Source organism: Lithobates pipiens, unplaced genomic scaffold, assembly GCF_037356315.1.
Source record: "Lithobates pipiens isolate NorthernLeopardFrog02 unplaced genomic scaffold, aLitPip1_a1.2 Scaffold_1, whole genome shotgun sequence".
In the NCBI taxonomy this organism is placed as follows: domain Eukaryota; kingdom Metazoa; phylum Chordata; class Amphibia; order Anura; family Ranidae; genus Lithobates; species Lithobates pipiens.
Window position 1 is genome coordinate 172,942,995 of NW_027507685.1, and position 18,839 is coordinate 172,961,833.

The following is an 18,839-nucleotide window of genomic DNA, read 5'->3' on the forward strand; positions in this document are numbered from 1 at the left end:
CTCTCATCTCCCCTCCCTAGTAAACTCTCAGGAGAGTGAGAGAGAGCGCTGTGCATGATGTCATAAGCCTAGGCTAATGACCAGACAAGAAACAGGAAGTGGACTGTATAAGGGATTTACTGGCAGAAAAAAAAAAGTTTTACTATCCAAGGTTAAAACAACAAGGGCAGAAGATTTAATAGATGGAAAGATGTAGATGGAGATCATCATCTAAATGAGCACCCAGAAAGTTACTCAAGGTGTAACTAAAGCTAATTTTTTTTTTTAGTTTGGATATAGTGGAGAGGGATTGGAACCCCTGTGAGGTTTTTATTGCTGTCCGTGCCCCCCCCCCCCCCCCCCCCCCGTAGGGAAGATTCACCCTCTCTATTTGTTCTGTCTTATCAGTGTGAAAAACCTAAAATTAAAATTCTGTTGCATACGCTGCCCCTCTGGAGCGACACCAGAAGAAGACCTGTACCCACAACATCTTCCTGTCAATGAATGACACTAAGGGTCTTCTATATATAACAGAGAACTGCTATCAGTATACAGTCTGTTATAATCCACAAAGTTAAGAGGTGATCAAATACCACCAAAAGAAAGCTCTATTTTTGGGGAAATAAAAGGACATCAATCTTATTTGGGTACAGCATCGGACGACCGCGCAATTGTCAGTTAAAATAATGCAGTGCTGTATCGCAAATGGCCTAGTCATAAAGGGGAGTAAAACCTTCCGGGGCTTAAGTGGTTAAATCAGGGTTTAGGTTCCTTTTTAATATTTTTTTTTTTTTTTTTTTTATCCAAAACTATAAACAAAAAATGGCTGGATATAAGCTGTGACTGTTTACAACTCTAACAAATCAGTGCATCATACACTATTATTCCCACTAACTATTCAGCAAATTATCTTTAAAAACATCCTAAGATATGAGAGGTTCACTGTCTTGTTTTGTTCATCAGGGGAACCATCCACAGAATCCCGGGAAAAATGTCAAGAAAGATCCTGGAATACCCAACCTAACTCACTTCAAGGAACAGGCTAAAAGAGAGGCCGAGCAGAAGAAGAAAAGGGTGAGGGTGAACACTGCTATTCCTGCTATACCAAGAGTCTAATGCCCCCTACACACGATTTGACTTTGTGACGGGAAATGTTAGATGTGAGGTTGTTGGCGGTAAGTCGGACAATTGTTGTCAGACTTTCCGCCAACAAATGTTGGCTAGCATGTTCTCAAATTTTCTGCCAACAAATGTCTGTTGTCGGACTTTCCGATCGTGTGTACACAAGTCCTTTGGACAAAATTCAAAATGCAAACATGCATGCTCGGAAGTAGAAGTGATCGGTTGTGTAAACTAGCGTTTGTAATGGAGAATGAACATTTTGTGACGTGACAAATTATGAAATCTCCGAATGCAGCCTGCATTTTCTGCTTTAATGGGATAATAATGAAGCTGCTTTTCTGGTGATACGGATGGAGTTGCAAACACATTTTCAAAGGCTTTTTTTTTTTTTTTTCTAGTGATATCAAGAATAATATTATTATGCCTCCTTTTTTTTTTTTTCTTTGGGCAAGTTACCATAACACTATTTTCCCATAGTTTTTAAGATCAAAGATACAACTATGTTGGTGCCCCTTGTTAATTGTACATTATATTTTTTAAAATGTAACTGCCTACTCCCAAACTGTCATTTGAAGACACATAGCCGAGTATTATTCTACACAATTTTTTTTAATATGCATTAAAAGTGCATTCTATGCATTCAAAAATATAGAAAGTAAATCAAATCATTACTATTCAACCAAAAAAAATAATAATGTCAATAATAATGTCAAAGCAATAACTCCGCGGATAATAATAAATAACATGTTATCTCCTCCGATGTCTGGCTGACGAGTGACTGTTCAGAAACAAACTGAAAAGTGCGGAATGAAAAATGGGAAAAGAAAAGCATGAATCAACACTCGCAAAACTTCTAACACAAAATTAGCAGAAGGAGCCCAAAGGGTGGTGCTAAAGAGCTGAACAAACACGTAATTGTTGCCCAACATTTGTGTGACCGTGTGTATGCAAGACATGTTTGAGCCAACACCCTTTTGTTGGTGGAAAGTCTGATTGTGTGTACGATGCATAAGGCTTCAATGGCACGACAAAAAAAATTCCAGCTGTGGCAAGAATCCACTAGATTCCAAGTCACGTGCTGAGAGGCCGGCCTGGTGCATTGTGAACACAGGAGGTCGGGCTGCTCAGGCCATGCAGAGAATGCAAAACATTTTCTGAATGTACGATAATTGTATGATATGATTCTTTGATATGTCCAATAAGAGAACGCTTTGTTTTGCATTTTGTGAATGAATGCATTCCCTGAATGGCGTCTGTGCCAAGCAGCTGACATCCAGTATTCCCAATGCATCAGACCAGCCACTCAGCGCAGGATAAGCAAGTGGAGATTACTTGAGTAGCAGTGTCTGCTTTCCAAGGGCATTGGCCATGGTATATAGTTATACAGTACGTGGTAACATTGGTCCAAGCTGGACCAAGATAACTGTAAAAATATATACCATGCTTGAATTTCATCTTTAGGGTGCAGTAGCACACTGGTGAAATCATCACTCTGCTCCGTCCTTAAAGTGATACTAAAGTCTCTTGTTTGTGTTTTTTTTATTTTTTATTTAAAAATAAGTCATACTTGCCTGTTCTGTGCAGAGGTTTTGCACAGAGCATCCCAGATCCTCCTCTTTTCTGGGCACCCGAGCCAAGCCACTGCTCTGTGTGGCCATTCAGACACGGCGCCCCGCCCCGGCCCTGTCCACTCTCTCCATCCTCACTGACTTTGACAGCAGTGGGAGCCAATGGCTCTCCGCTGCTGTCTCAGCCAGTCAGGAAGGAGAGTCCTGACCAGCCGAAATTCTCATGCAACATTGCTGGATCGAGAAGGGCTCAGGTAAGTAGTAGAAGGGGCTGAGGGCGGCTGCTGCCCTCAGAAGTTTTATTTTAATGCATAGACTGTATTAAAGCAGTGGTTCTCAACTTCTTTCCTCAGGACCCACTAACAGGCCAGATTTTAAGTATTACCTTGGGGAGATGCAGACTAGAATACTGCAATCGCTGAGCAGCAAATGATATCACCTGTGATGTATTTCAGTTATCTTGCAAACCTGGCCTGTTAGTGGTTCCCGAGGACAGGAGTTGAGAACCTCTGCATTAAAGGGATTGTAAAGGTCGAAGTTTTTTTTAATCTTAATGCATTCTATGTGAAGCAGCCCCCCTCAGCCCCCTCTTACCTACCTGAGCCCCATCTCTATCCAGCGATGTCCACAAGTCCCTCGGCCGTCCGGGATTCTCCCTCCTGATTGGCTGAGACACAGTAACAACGCCATTGGCCCCTGCTGCTGTCAATCAAGGTCAGTTGGCCAATCAGGAGAGAGAGGGGCAGGGCTAAACGTTAGCTCTGTTTCAGAATGGACGCACGGAGCTGCAGCTAAGCTTGGGTGCCTCCATAGCAAGCTGCTTGCTGTGGGGGCACTCGACAGGAGGGAGGGGCTAGGAGCAGTGATGAGGGACCCGAGAAGAGGAGCATCCAGGCTGCTCTGTGCAAAATCACTACACAGAGGTGGTAATTATAACATGTTTATTATTATACAGGATTTATATAGCGTCAACAGCTTACGCAGTGCTTTACAACTTGAGGGTAGACAGTACAAATACAATACACTTTAATACAGTAGGAATCAGAGGGCCCTGCTCTTTAGAGCTTACAATCTAAGAGGAAGGGTCAAGAGATACAAGAGGCACTAACTGTGGGGGTTGTGCTGAGAAAATAAATGAACAGTTGTTAGGTGGGGGCCAGCTAGGCTTCTCTGAAAAAATATTTTGTTTAAAAAAAAATGTAAAAAAATAAACAACACTTTACAATCACTTTAAGATAAAAGCTCTTCTGCCTTTTAGAACATAAAAGTCAGCAGCTGCAGTATTTGTAGCACACTGGTGAAATCATTCAATCTGTCCTTAAATTGGAAGTCAAAACGTAAACCTACTCCCATCCCCATTCTAAAGCTATCCCATCTAGCCATGTAAAGAAAATTTACCTGGTCTAAAGGCGTCCAGTCCAGTCTCCAGTGGTGGCTTCTGTGTGCAAAAGAATGCAGACAACGGCTGGAAATGCCTGGGAAGTGACGTCGCCCATAGACTTTCTGTGGGACTTCTGTTGCCGGCTGCCTCTCCTGCACACAGAAGCATTCGCTAACAGCTGATGCTGGGACCGGACTGGAGCAGCTTCAGAATAGGTAAGTACAGTGATCTTTTCTTTACAGTGTTCGATAGAATAGCTTTGAAAAAGGAGTGGGAGTAGGTTTAGCATTAATTGGGTTTTGCCTTTACTTCCACTTTTATGAAGTAGTAGCACACAGGTAAAATCAACACTCTGCTCTGCTCCCGGGTAACTTGCAATGTTAGATGGATTAAATTGTGCAACTGAATTGGCTTACATTGCGCCGGCCTCTCATAATCTGAGGACTATTGTGCATTGGTTTCCCGGGGGCTTCTACAGAGGGAATCTCAGGTACTTTATCTCGCTGTAAGGAAAAAAATAATTCTAATAATTCTTTAAATTGACAAAATTATGTATTTATATCTCCTTGGAGCTCAGCTTTAGGTCTGTGGATATTTTTAAGGATACAATTTTGCAACTCTTGACAAAAGGCTTTGATTTGCAGGGTGCTTTGGGACTCCATTAGAGTTGGACGCAAGATGTCTGTACCTAATGAAGAAATATATTTGGTGACTAATGACTTTCCTTTCTTCGCAGGTGGAAGAGATGAGGGCCAAGCAAAAGGCTTCCAGGCAGAAAGAGATGGCGAAGAGGAGAAACTTGGACACTTTCCAGAAAGATGTGCTGAGGCGGCAGCGGGAGTTCGAACAGAAGGTGGTTCTTTGGAAACCGGAATGCTAGATCTATTATGCAGTTTTTGGTCATTGGTGACCACATGATTTTAAAAGTGTGATCAATACGGCATAGAATGCATTAAAGCGGGAGTCCCGCAAATTTTTTTTATTTTTTTTAAAGTCAGCAGCTACAAATACTGCAGCTGCTGACTTTTAAATAAGGACACTCGCCTCTCCCAGGGTCCAGTGATGTCGGCACCCGAGGCTGAACCGTCCCTCGGTCCTCGGATGCTGCCGCCGACATCTTCGGTAAGGGAATCAGGAAATGAAGCCTTGCGGCTTCACTTCCGGGTTCCCTACTGTGCATGCACGAATTGCGCTGAGCAGTCCAAATGCTCCCTGCTGTCTCTGGGACCTGCATGTGTGTCCCAGCAGACAGCGTGGTGGGATGGGAAGAGGCGTCCCGTTGGAGTCTATGCATGGAAGTGGGTGCAAATATCTGCATCCTGAAGAGTGCCAAATGTGACACCGGAGGGGGGGAGGGTTCCGAAAAGTGGAGGTTCAATTATTGTGAGAACCTCCGCTTTAAGATAAAAAAATAAATAAAAAAAACTTCTGATTTCACAACCACTTTAATTGCTATCACAATGGGGCTAACAAAAGCTGTGTGTGATGGCATGAGCAGGTGACAGGTCCTTTTTATGGAGACATCAGGGGTCTGTCCTCCAATGCAGCTAATCAAGCACAGATTGTCCTTGAGTTGAGCTGTACCACCCAGGGAATGACAGCTCTTTAACCTGAAGAAACCATTATCATTGCTTTGGGGTTCCTTAGTTACATAGGAGATCATGGAAAGCATGTGCCTCAGTCTTTTCAGTAGCTTTGCTATCTTGGGGCATTTACCAAGGTGCTGGGCTCCCTGGAGGCACAGGAGAGCCTGTGAACCACCAGTGGTTCCACCACCAAGGGCAGTAGTGGTAGACAGCATGGAGGTACTGCATTTTTTTTTTTTTTCTGCCCTGGCATACACTTGAATTCAGATTATAGCATAGACCTGGGTCTACCCCATGTGAGACTTTCCTGATTCTTTAAGGATCTATCCTTGACTTAGTGGTGGGATTTTATTGGTAATTCTTTTTGAAATGTATATCTATGATTTTTTTTTTTTTTTTTTTTTATACAACCAGGGTGGGCTTCCTGATTGTACAGAGCATTTTATAGAGCAGGTTTAGGCAGATGTTGGCCCTAAAGCTGGTGTTGAACTACAAGTCCCATGAGGCATCACAAAACTTTGACAGCCACAAGCACGACTCCCAAAGCCATGATGGGAATTATGTAGCAGAAGTTTGCTTACCCCTGTTGTAAGGTATAGAATTGATGAGGCAGCAGTGGGCTCAAAGAGTGATACCGTAGCACATCCATACTGGCTAGGCATAGAGCCCTTCCAAAGGTGAGGACACCTACAATATATGAACATAGCAAACAAGGAAATCTGGTGCATAATACTAGGTAACTCTTTGCATTAGTAATGTTTTTCCATTCAATTTATATGGAATATAGTGGTCATCCTGAGTTGGGTGAGCTGTGTTTGTTCAATGTTCAGTTACAGAGTGATAATGTAATATTTCTGTATGTGCAGGAAGCCGATCTGAGGAGCTTGGAGAAACATGAACAGCTGGAGAATGAGAGTTCCAGGAAAGCATATTATCGTGAATTTAAAAAGGTCAGCATTGACACCCTCTAATGTGTGTTGGATCCTGCAACTCAACAGTGCATGTTAATGTATTGATGGTTCTCTTTTGAACAATCTACATTTTCTAGGAGAGCAACACATGTTGACATTTTAAAGCCCAATTTACCTCTTGCTGGACATGTAACACATGTGCAATGCAAAAGACAGTGGCTTTTAATGCCCACACACTGCATGTATGCATGCATGAGCCGCATATCTTTCTGTGCTGATAGCTTACTCCCTGATCAAAGATATCTTTGTCTGTACTAATAATCAGGAGCTGGCGGGACCAACTCCTCATAATGTCACCACTGCGACTGCCAATCACAGTGCACAGTCCATATTCCCATTGCACACTTTCTTGGAATGAGCACTTCAGGTAGTGGTATGACACTGAACCTGTCAAACAGTATGTGTTAAAAAGGGTTAGGTCTGCAAGTAATACAGGGTGCTGTGAAGAAGCATTGGAGCTTATGCATGCGTTTGCAAATGTGAGTTAACGAAACCTCTGTTTTTAATGCAGTTGGACAGGTTAATTTCTAGGAAGATTGGTTGGTGAGTTAAGCTGGGAATTTTCTCTGGTTTTGTCTTTTTCATGCATTGCCCTTCCATGTGCTCCTTGCTGTGAAGGCCAGTTATAGGGGGGGGGGGAGGGGCCATCTGTTTGTTACTGGTGTAAATTTGGTGTGGGGACACACTGGGCACCTTTGCCGCCATTGTGTTATGTGCAGGGTGTCCAATGTGCCCCTGTGCCTTTTAAGGAGGATTGGGCTAACTCCAGGCCCATCTGCCCTTTATCTATCCATTAGAATGCATGCTTCCACTGTGGAGACTCTCATAAATGAATAAGGGTTAGGACTGCAAGTAATACAGGGTGCCATGAAGGGGCCTTGCAGCTTGCACATTCATTTGCGAATGTGTGCTATCTAAACCCCTGTTTGTAACGCATACTGTTGGACAGGTTAATTCAATTGGTAAGCAGAGTGGTTGTTGAGTTGAGCTGGGAATTTTCTCTGGTTTTGTCTTTGAAAGCAGTGTAAGCTGCCAGCAGGCAGTGCAGCAGAATGCCCTCTTTGACCTTTGAGATGTAACCAGGGATCATCGATAGCAGAGCCACTGCTGGGGATGCCTGTATATTAGAAATACACATCAAATTGTAAGAGTTTTTTTGGGAGCGATTAAGTGGCAACCCAACCAGATAAGTAATGGGGAACCAGCCTTCTTCCCACACCACCAACACTCATTGGGACAGGAAGGATACACCCAATGGAGATCCACCTGGGTCCGGTACCATGGGGACAATATAATTTAGATTTTCTCTTGGAAATAGGAGGACATAGCTAATGAGTAAGAAAAAACTCTTATTTCAGTCCTCTGGGGAAAAGCAGGTCTGAAGGTTGGATTCCCACCTTGATATAAATGGGAGTTTCACCTGGCAATTCCCCTCCCTCAAAATTCCATAAAATCAAGAAACAGAATGATATGGTGCTGAGTCTTGGGAAAACTTTCCAAGGGAGTGATGTCTGGGGCCTGGGGAACCTCAGCCTTAACCCTATCAAGGAACCCTGTGAGTTGGGCAAGTGAAAACCAGTGTTGGCTACAAGGTGTGGAAGAAGGAATGTGAAATAGGGCAATATTGGGTAATCGGGTGAAAAGTGATATAATTGGGGCCATTCTGACTTAGAGAGAAATGCTACAGTAGATGAATGAAGCCAGAGGTCCAAATGATAGGTTATTGAAAATTGGTGTCAGTGGGCCCGGTCACATGAACCGTTCACGAGGAATTATAAATCTGTCCCAAAGGGACAGAAGCTACTGGACTAAGAAAGGGAAGGGAGGTCACATGTGGACGGGGCTATGCAGGGCAAAGCTCTCAGATCGAGGGGAGAGAGGCGGCGTTCTCCCTGTACTACACTCTTATCTGCCCCACGATAGAACCACTCTGATAGCCTAGTCAGAATGGCTGCTCAATGGTAGAGGGTGAAATCTGGCAAACCCAGGCCTCCAGTGGTCTTCGGTTTTGTAAAGACTTAAATTTTAAGACAGAGTTGACGAGATACCCAGATATATTCAATAATACACAAATGGAGGTGGGAAAAAAGATTTTCAGGGGGGATAATAGGGATCGCATTAAGGTTAATAATATTCATAACTCTCCAGCCCAGGATATCCCATGATCCTAGCCTGGGCACAATTTTCTAAGCCTGATATGAGTTAAAAAAATTTGTTTAAAGGAAAACCTGTGGGCAAAAGTAGTAAAGTAAACAAGTAACTGTAGTGGACAGCAGTCATATCTAATCTGTCTTTACAGTACTGCTTGGAGCCCCTACTCATAGAGGGGAGTAGGCACACTTTCCCCTCCTCACAATAATGGAGCTCTCGCTGGCTGAACAATCTATCACATATAGGAGATGCCTATGGACACACAGATGGCACAGTGCAAAATCCCCCAAAATTAACTTTTATTTGGAAATTAGGCACCCAGAGGTGATCAAATTTTTCTCCACATTTTTTTTTTGAAATGAAAAACATGCTGGTATTGAGGTAAATAAAACATCAACCTTGGTAATGGTGCTCTAGATACAGTGCATACAGGTCATACCATACACGGAGTGAGGAGTTGGTGAAAAGATTAATGTACTAGTCACATTTAACTTCAGCTTGCTCAATTAAAATGGTAGTAAACTATTTTTTTTTAAAGCGGAGGTCCACCCTAAAATGGACCTCCGCTCATCGGAATCCCCCCCCCTCCGGCGCCACAATCGGCACCTTTCAGGGGGGAGGGGGGTGCAGTTACCTGGATAATCCAGGTAACTGCACCCACTTCCGGGCTAGCTCTCTGCGGAACGGGGCTTACGTTACGCCCCGTTCCGCAAGCGCCCGCCCCCTTCAGCAAGTGCCCCGCTGCCTGCTGGGAAACACACAGCTCCCAGAGGCAGCGGGGACCGTCCGGATTGCGCCGCGCGGCTCGCGCATGCGCAGTAGGGAACCGGGAAATGAAGCCAAAAGGCTCCATTTCCTGATTCCCATACCCAAGATGGCGGCGGGACCCGGCAGCCGAGCGAGCGATCGGCTTCGGGTGCCGACATCGCGGGCGCGCTGGACAGGTAAGTGTCACTATTTAAAAGTCAGCAGCTGCAGTATTTGTAGCTGCTGGCTTTTAAAAAAAAAAAAAACGCGGAGTCCCGGTGGACTCCCGCTTTAACTTGGTTGTGAACAAGCACAGTATATCCGCGTGAAACGCTAACCTTGGTCCTGTATCATCTGTCTGGCATGCAACAGATTTCTGTCAAGCAAACTTCTCGTTCCAGTGTCACTTTCTTTCTTCTACACACTTCAGCAATGGTGGTGAGCCGGGTCCAGCACCTGGAGAGACATTGCACCTCATTGGCCTGAGCGGTGTATGCTTTGTGTTGTGGACTTTGACTAAGGCTTACCTATAGGTACAGTGAATATCTCCTAAACTTGCAGTGTTTAGGATATATTAACACTGGATGCAGCCGGTGACATCACCAAAGCATGCTCTGAAGGTCCGGCATACCATGAGCTCTGCTCATACAGCTGGACTCCACGAACCCGGAAGGAAGACCGGGGGGGAAGATGGAAGCCCTGTCAGCGGTGACAGCGCACCGCTGGAGGGTCTCATTCTAAGGAAAGTATTTCATAATATGTTCGTATGCGGTGCATACTAGCACATTATGCCATTGGCTTTTAGGGGATTTTTGTTTTCTTTAAATCTGCAGTTTACTACCGCTTTAAGCTTTGACAGTAAAACCTAGCAGTTGACTGCACAGTTACATTACTATGCACAGTTGCTCCAGATTCTGGGTGTGCAAGTTTTAGTAAATCTTCCCCATAGAGTGGGAGGATGAAGATACAGGAGTAGATGTGCAGAATAAGGGAGTTGAGTGGTTGATATAAGGGTCACTGATGAGACATGCTGGAGATCAGTTGTGTTGTGGGGGGTGCTAAAAGGGTAGAAAAAAACAAACTACTTGCATCTGCTGCTGCTGTGATTGAACTATGATCATGATCTAATGAACGACTTGTTCTTTCATTAGTTCCTCTGTCCTGCCTTTCCACCGTCCACAATACACAGTTTACATCTGCAATTGCTGTGATTGATCTCTGTGATCAGTTGCAGAAATCTCAAGGTGCAGAGGCACACAGATCAGCTCTGTACACCGTGTCATTGAGCTGAGCCATCCGAGGACGGCTCAGTTCACAGACTTTAGGTCTGTACCAGCTGTAATACTACATGCAGGCAGGAGATGAGGAGAGATCTCCCCTGCCACTACTAAAACAAGTTCTTATCCTTCCAAAAAAAAAAAAAAGGTTTTAGGCTGGGTTCACACTGTTGTGAGTTGGACACGGGTTTTTCCGAATCCAATTCGCATGTCAGGAGACTGTGACTGGCTCTCTATGGAGTCGGTTCACACATCTCCGGAGCAGCTACTGAGTGATCTGCACAGAGGTCCTGTACATCTTGTCCATTTTAGGTCCAAATTCAGCCAAAAATTCAGACTGAAATAGGAACTGAAACGCTGAACATTGACGCACCAGACCCCTACTGTGAGCCACTCTGTACGGCAGTGTGAATCCAGCCTTAGTTAGAGATGAGCTGTAACAAAATGTCAGGGTATAAGATGGATCATTGCTGTACCAAATTAAGCATACATTCTTTTTGCAAGGCCATTAGGATAAATATGAAACTGTCTTTGTCTTCTATACTTTCGGGTTTCCATGGGCTCTTTTAAAACCATACCCTCTGGTCTCTTGTCTTGTCTTGTAGGTGGTTGAGGCTGCTGATGTTATCCTGGAAGTACTGGATGCCAGGGATCCTTTGGGCTGCCGATGTCCTCAGGTAGAACAGGCTGTTGTACAGAGTGGAACAAATAAGAAGCTGGTCCTGGTTCTTAATAAAATAGGTATTTGCCAGACTTGTTTATATAGCTATATAAAGCCTGCAATACTGTAGAAGAGTTCAACTTTGGCATTGTAGTGTAAAGAAGACAACCGGGCATGAAAGATCTAGAGAGAGTGTCGAGAGAACTAGTTTGAAATAAGTCCGTTCCTGAGATATTAGCAGAGATAGTAAAGTTGGCCATACATGGATTTTTCTAAAAGGTTCTTCTATACATGCTATATAGGGCTGATGGAGTGCTATTGTATTCCCGCTGCATTTATTATATTTCTGACTGAATACCTGAACAGCAGCTGCATCCAATCAGACGCAGCTGCTGTTCAGGTATTCAGTCAGAAATATGGCTTGGCCAAAATTCTTCTGTCCTGCTTCTTCAGTTTTCCAACTATTAGTTACACTTAAGGCCTTAAAAGTTACTTACCTTACAGCCAATTGCAAAGAGACTCTGCCACCAACACATGCCTATTAAGATAAACATCTATTTACACACTGTCCGCTGATTTCACAAAGCCATTCCAGGCTCTGGAAGGATCCTGACCCTATTGCCTGACTGACAGCTTACTCAAACTCTCAGCTGGGAAATGGCTAGCTGCACCATCCATTCCCCAGCCCAGTGCTCCAGTGAGTGCTAGAGGGGCAGAGCAGAGGGTGGTGACTGTTCTTAGGCTTAGAGCTGGCGGGGCACATCTGGAGCATTGCTGCACCATGGAGGTAAGTACGTATGTTTATTTTTTGTCCAATTCCTTAATTCACTTTACAAGCACAATTTACATTTTTAGACGTGTCCTATACCATGGAGAATATCAGTTTTGGGGTTCAGTTCCACTTTAAAGTGGACTTTTCCCTTATTTTTGGCACAGATCCAATAGCCACAATTTGACATGATGCATCTTAGCCTCTTTTTTATTTTTTTAATTTTTTTTTTTTATTTTTTTTAGCTAGTCTGCTCACTAATGACAACTTGCAGCACTGCCGTTTTGGGCAGTGATGTTTATGAATAAAGAAAAAGTATTATTTTGTCCATTGGTAAATCAAATATAGTCCAGAAAGTAAAAAGTCCTGAGTATGTCTACATATAACTAATGCTTTTATCTTGGTCACAGATTTGGTGTCCAAATCCATAGTGGAGAAATGGCTGAAGTATTTACGGAATGAGTTTCCTACTGTGGCTTTCAAGGCTTCTACACAGCAGCAGAATAAGAACTTGGTAATAATACTTTGTGTCTGAGTTTTTGAAATTGTTCCCAATTTTTAAGCTTGCACTCAAAGGAGCTATTGGCTACAAAATCTAGAGTTTTTTTTTTTTTTTTTTTTTTAAAGACCCTGCAACCAATATAAATAAAGAAATATACATACTTACCTGCTGTAGCATTGGTCCAATGCCACAAGCTGTCGCTGTCCCCCGCCATCTCTGAGCCCAAGAACTGAGTGATCATATGTGACCACCACTGAATGCTCAGTTGTCGGGTCCGCTCTGAGCAGTAAAACAATAAATAAATAAATATAAATATAAAAATATATATATTATTGTAGAGGGTCAGCCTGGGGGTTAATTGAAGGCAAGTACTTCCCCTTCAGGCCTGCTTATTATCAGGTGTGCTGAAAGTATCAGTGTGGAGTTGGAGAGAGGGGGAGAGGGAGAGGGAGAGAGCCATGAACTGTTACCTCTAAGCCTGTGGGCTGTACCTGGGTGCACATCAGTGTGATAACACAAGTCTGTCTGGTCTTATGTCTTGTTTTTGCTGAATAAAAGCCATTTTATTTTACTGGACTGCTTCTGAGCCAGCTCTTCATCCCTCTGATCCCCTACAATACACACACACACACACACACACACACACACACACACACACACACACACACACACACACACACATATAAATTTAGGATTTTTTATTTTACCAAAAACATGTAGCAGAATACATATTGGCCTAAATTGATGAAGAAATTTTGATTAAAAAAATATTTGATATGTTTTATAGTAGAAAAAGTAAGTGTGTGTGTGTGTGTGTGTGTGTGTGTGTGTGTGTGTGTGTGTGTGTGTTTTTTTTTTTTTTTTTTTTTTTTTTTTTGTTTTTTTTAATTGTCAGTCTTTTTTTTAATTTATTTATAGTGCAAAAACATAAACGCAGAGGTTATCAAATGTCACCAAAAGAGAGCTCTATTTGTGGATGGGTAAAAAAGAACACCACTTTATTTTGGTATACAGCGCCGCCAACCACGCAATTGTCAGTTAAAGTAACGGAGTGGCATATCTAGGGGGGAAAAAAGGCCTGGTCATGAAGGGGGGGGTTAAATCTTCCGGAGGTCAAGTGGTTAAGGAAACTTCTTAAGAGATGTACAGTGTGTCGGTTGAGATATATATATATATATATATATATATATATATATATATATATATATATATATATATATATAAAAAAATATTTTTTTTTTTTTTTTTTTTTTTTGTGTGTGTTTCATTTAATGTAACGTGTAACACTTTTGTCTCTACAGCAACAGAGCAGGGTGCCGGTCACCCAGGCATCTGAGGATCTTCTGAGCTCCGGTGCCTGTGTTGGTGCTGACTGCCTAATGAAACTTCTTGGAAATTACTGCAGAAACCTGGACATTAAGACTGCTATAACAGTAGGAGTTGTAGGTAAATTATCTGATAAGCCACTATCCTGAAGGAAGCATTCCTCTATAAGGCCCCATATAATGGTATATCAAAACAGGGTGTTTCTATTGCTTATGGTTTGCAACTTGAGTCACATGGTTGATGTTCCAGTGTTTTTTTTTTTTTTTTTTTTTTTTTTTATCTCATTCTACTTAATTTTGATTGCTCTCAGAGCTTGCTGCTGATGGCCTTGATCTCGGTACTGATCTAAAAAGTTTAGTACCCAGATCATTTATAAAAAGAAACCAGAGTGCACTGACTTTAAGCGGAGTTCCACCCAAAAGTGGAACATCCGCTGATCTGCTTCCTCCCCCCCTCCAGTGCCACATTTGGCACCTTTCCAGGGGAGGGAGGAACAGGCACCTGTTTTGAGAGGTACCATTCCCAGTTCTGGGAGACAGCGCAGCAGCGCTGTGCCTCAGAAGTTTGGCCCCTCCTTCCTCCGCCGCTGGGTAAGTTAGAAAGCACAGTGTGCGTCACGCATGCGCAATAGGGAACAGATTTTGAAGCCAAAAGGCTTCACTGCTGGTTTTCCTTACGACGAATGGTGGCACATCGTGGGCTCTCTGGATAGGTAAGTGTCCTAATAATAAATGCATTGATTACTGTAAAAATGTCATGGGCAGTGAAGGGCTTAACACTAGGGGGTGATCTAGGGCTTAACTGTGTTCCCTGGGAGGTGATTCTAACTGAAGAGGGGGGGGGGGCTGACTAGAGGAAGTGACGGATCGTGGTTCCTAGCTAATAACACACGATCTGTCACTCCTGTCAGAACAGGGACGAGTGTGTGTGTGTGCTCATGATCACTTGTGGACGGCGGTCATCGTGACCGGCAAATGCACGCCTACTATCCCAACCCTGCTAGCCGACGTATAACTAAGACTGCTCACGCAGGGGAGCAAACCTGCCACAGTATAACTGTGGCTGCTGGTCGGGAAGCGGTTAAAGTGGAGTTCCACCCAAAAATGGAACTTCCGCTTTAAGTGCAGGTGCCCACCTGCCGACATGCCACATTTGGCATGTCATTTTTTTGGTGGAGGAGCTGATGCCCTCTTTTTAGAGGCATCTAGCTTCCACTTTCTCCTGGGGCTCCGTGGCACCGGAAGGGAGATCAGCTCTCCCCCCCCCCCCCCCCTCCTCCCTGCAATCTTCTGGGACACGTCACAGGTCCCAGAAGATTGCCCGGCCATTCGTAGCATGGCTTACGCATGTGAAATGCGTGCCCGGCTCTGAATCCACAGCCGGGCGCCCACAGTAAGAATGCTGGAGCCTTGGAAAGGAGGGGGAGAGGAGTGGGGTTTCAGGCGTCCGCATTGCTGGACCGCGGGACAGGCGAGTGTACGATTATTAAAAGTCAGCAGCTACACTTTTTGTAGCTGTTGACTTTTCTTTTTTTTTTCTTTTTTCGGTGGAACTCTTTAAGTGGTTAAGGTAAAACATGTTTTGACTTTAGAACCACTTTAGGGACTGGCTCATCATAGCAATGAAAGAGAAAGCCCAACTCAGGAGCTAAGGGTAAATATAGACCCCAGAGGGTGCCTAGAGCAGGCTGGGGGTGATTTTGAGATTTTGTTAAAAACAGGTTGATGAATTATACAAGCCCCCCTAAACTTCCCTAAGCTGAAATGATAGAACACACACACACACACACACACACACACACACACACACACACACACACACACACACACACACACACTTCCACAGGTGCTTGCCTATGATGATAGTGCCAGGCTGCCCGTGCCTGTGCACTTACATCATATAGACGTGATTGGGATGCTTCAAGTCTAAACAGTAATCCATTGCAAAATGATGCGAATTACAGACCTTTAATTTAGTACATACGTGGACATACCTCTATTTCTGTTTCACTTTCCAGGTTTTCCAAACGTGGGAAAGAGCAGTTTAATCAACAGTTTGAAGAGGGCCCGTGCTTGTAATGTAGGAGCTACACCTGGGGTGACTAAGTAAGTGGAGCATCATCAATACATTGCCTCTAATACTAAGGCCCGAGTCACATTTCCAAATACTTTGGCAAGAATCCATGGATTTGTGCAGTTAGAATTTCAGGTGTCTGGAAACAGCTGGAGCTGCTCAGCCTGGACAAAGCAATGACAGGCTGACTGGAACCGTGGCTGTCCACTGCTATTTGCATGTATCCCCACATCCAACTTTCTGTGTCTAGGATTGGCCATCTGTCCCTAGCCAGAAGTAACTGCTGAAAGGTGGGATGCAATGAACCATGACTAGCCATGGCTCCTGTCAGTCAGCCATTGCTTTATAAATGCTGAGCAGCTGCAGCTGTTCGCATACACCTGTTCCAGGAATCTGCTGTGCCATCCCTTACAAACATATGAATGGCCTAAGCAGATCAGCTGTCATGCCTGTGATACTATGACTGTGCTTTTCACTCAGATGCCTGCAAGAAGTCCATCTGGACAAACATATCAAACTTCTCGACTGTCCAGGTATTGTCATGGCAACCTCCACATCTGATGCCGCTATGATCCTGCGGAACTGTGTAAAAATTGAGCAGCTTGTGGACCCGGTAGGACCAGTGGAAGCCATTTTGAGACGTTGCAATAAAGAACAGGTAATAGACATGAGGAGAGGCCAGTTTACAGATATGTATAAGTTTACCCAAAGTGCAGAGAAATCTGAAAAGTAGCTAGTAAGGGTATGCAAGAGGCTTAGTCTGCAGACATTTGTTTTTTTTTCTTAAACACTTCTGCTCCCCCCCCCCCCCCCTCCATTTTTAAAGTGGACCTCTGTTCATAAGCAAACCCACGTACATATAACTGTCCATGGGGTGCTAAAATGTTTAAAAGCTAAATAAAAGTATTTTTTTTAAAAAAAAGGCCAATCAGATGGCATTGTTACATGACCAGACCTTTAACTTTGGTTTGGCAGTCTCTTACCAACGCTAACACAATATCCCCTGGCATGACCAATCTCCTACAATCCAAGCTATTGATATTCCAAGTAATTATAGTCTTCACAAGCAGTAAATAAGCTTTAAAACATCACTGACTTTTCTAGCTGAAGGCATTGTGGAGCACCTCATCCTTACCACTCTGCCCCTCCCAGCGGGAAACCTAAAGAGGAGCTCCAGGCTCCGTCAGAAAAAATTTAAAATCAGCAGATACAAATGATGTAGCTGCTGACCTTTAATATTAGGACACTTGCCTGTCCAGGGATCCAGTGGTGTCTACATCTGAGCCGATTTTTTTTCAATTGGATCTCCGGTTCTGCCGCTGCCATTTCAGGTAAAGGAAAATGGCAGTTCCCTATTGTGCATGCATTAAGAGCATTTGTGAAAGGCTTGGCGACGAAGTCACCCAGAAGTGGGAGCAGGTACCTATCAAAACCATGTATTCGCTCCCCCACCCCAAAAAGGTGCCAAATGTGGCAGCTTCCCCTTTTGGGTGGCGTTCCGCTTTAAGCACAACTTCACTAAACTATTTTTTTTTTTTAACACTATGACCATCCTTTTCCCTCATCTGGAGGTATGGTAACCAATGTGAGATGAACTTGACATGCCAGTGGCCTAATTTATATAGCCTCCTTGCATATAGCAGTCCATTTCCTCAGTGCAGAATTGGAGGTTGATGTAAAACAAGATTGTTGCCTGTAGCAATGGTGTCCAAACTGTGGCCCCAGGGCCAGATGTGGCCCTTTGCTAAGCTTTATCTGGCCCATGAGGCATTTGCTAAGCTTTATCTGGCCCATGAGGCATTGACACCATTGATGGTGCACCATTCCTCCCACTGACACCCAAGGATGGGGCATCCCCTCCCCACTGACACCCAAGGATGGGGCATCCCCTCCCCACTGACACCCAAGGATGGGGCACCCTTCCCCCCCCCCCCCCCACTGACACCCAAGGATGGGGCACCCTTCCCCCCCACTGACACCCAAGGATGGGGCACCCTTCCCCCCCACTGACACCCAAGGATGGGGCACCCTTCCCCCCCACTGACACCCAAGGATGTAGCACCCTTCCCCCCCCCCCACTGACACCCAAGGATGGAGCACCCTTCCCCCCCCCCCCCACTGACACCCAAGGATGGAGCACCCTTCCCCCCCCCCCCCACTGACACCCAAGGATGGGGCACCCTTTCCCCCCCCCCCCCCCACTGACACCCAAGGATGGGGCACCCTTCCCCCCCCCCCCACTGACACCCAAGGATGGGGCACCCTCCCCCCCCCCCCACTGACACCCAAGGATGGGGCACCCTCCCCCCCCCCCCCCACTGACACCCAAGGATGGGGCACCCTTCCCCCCCCCCCACTGACACCCAAGGATGGGGCACCCTCCCCCCCCCCCCCCCCCCCACTGACACCCAAGGATGGGGCACCCTTCCCCCCCCCCCCCACTGACACCCAAGGATGGGGCACCCTTCCCCCCCCCCCCCCCCACTGACACCCAAGGATGGGGCACCCTTCCCCCCCCCCCCCCCACTGACACCCAAGGATGGGGCACCCTTCCCCCCCCCCCCACTGACACCCAAGGATGGGGCACCCTTCCCCCCCCCCCCACTGACACCCAAGGATGGGGCACCCTTCCCCCCCCCCCCCCCACTGACACCCAAGGATGGGGCACCCTTGCCACCCCCCCCCCCCCACTGACACCCAAGGATGGGGCACCCTTCCCCCCCCCA

General features: G+C 45.1%; 1 protein-coding gene across 1 annotated transcript in view; it reads left to right on the plus strand.

Moving 5' to 3' along the window:
• The window catches only part of GNL3L (G protein nucleolar 3 like), a 33,034-nt gene that overhangs the window by 1,726 nt on the left and 12,469 nt on the right, over nt 1–18,839 (plus strand). The window contains exons 3-10 of the mRNA XM_077478900.1: nt 943–1,053; nt 4,787–4,903; nt 6,503–6,586; nt 11,388–11,523; nt 12,623–12,726; nt 14,016–14,160; nt 16,058–16,145; nt 16,594–16,771. Of these exons, the coding sequence (XP_077335026.1) occupies nt 943–1,053; nt 4,787–4,903; nt 6,503–6,586; nt 11,388–11,523; nt 12,623–12,726; nt 14,016–14,160; nt 16,058–16,145; nt 16,594–16,771 (963 nt within the window). The remainder of the gene's footprint in view (nt 1–942; nt 1,054–4,786; nt 4,904–6,502; nt 6,587–11,387; nt 11,524–12,622; nt 12,727–14,015; nt 14,161–16,057; nt 16,146–16,593; nt 16,772–18,839) is intronic.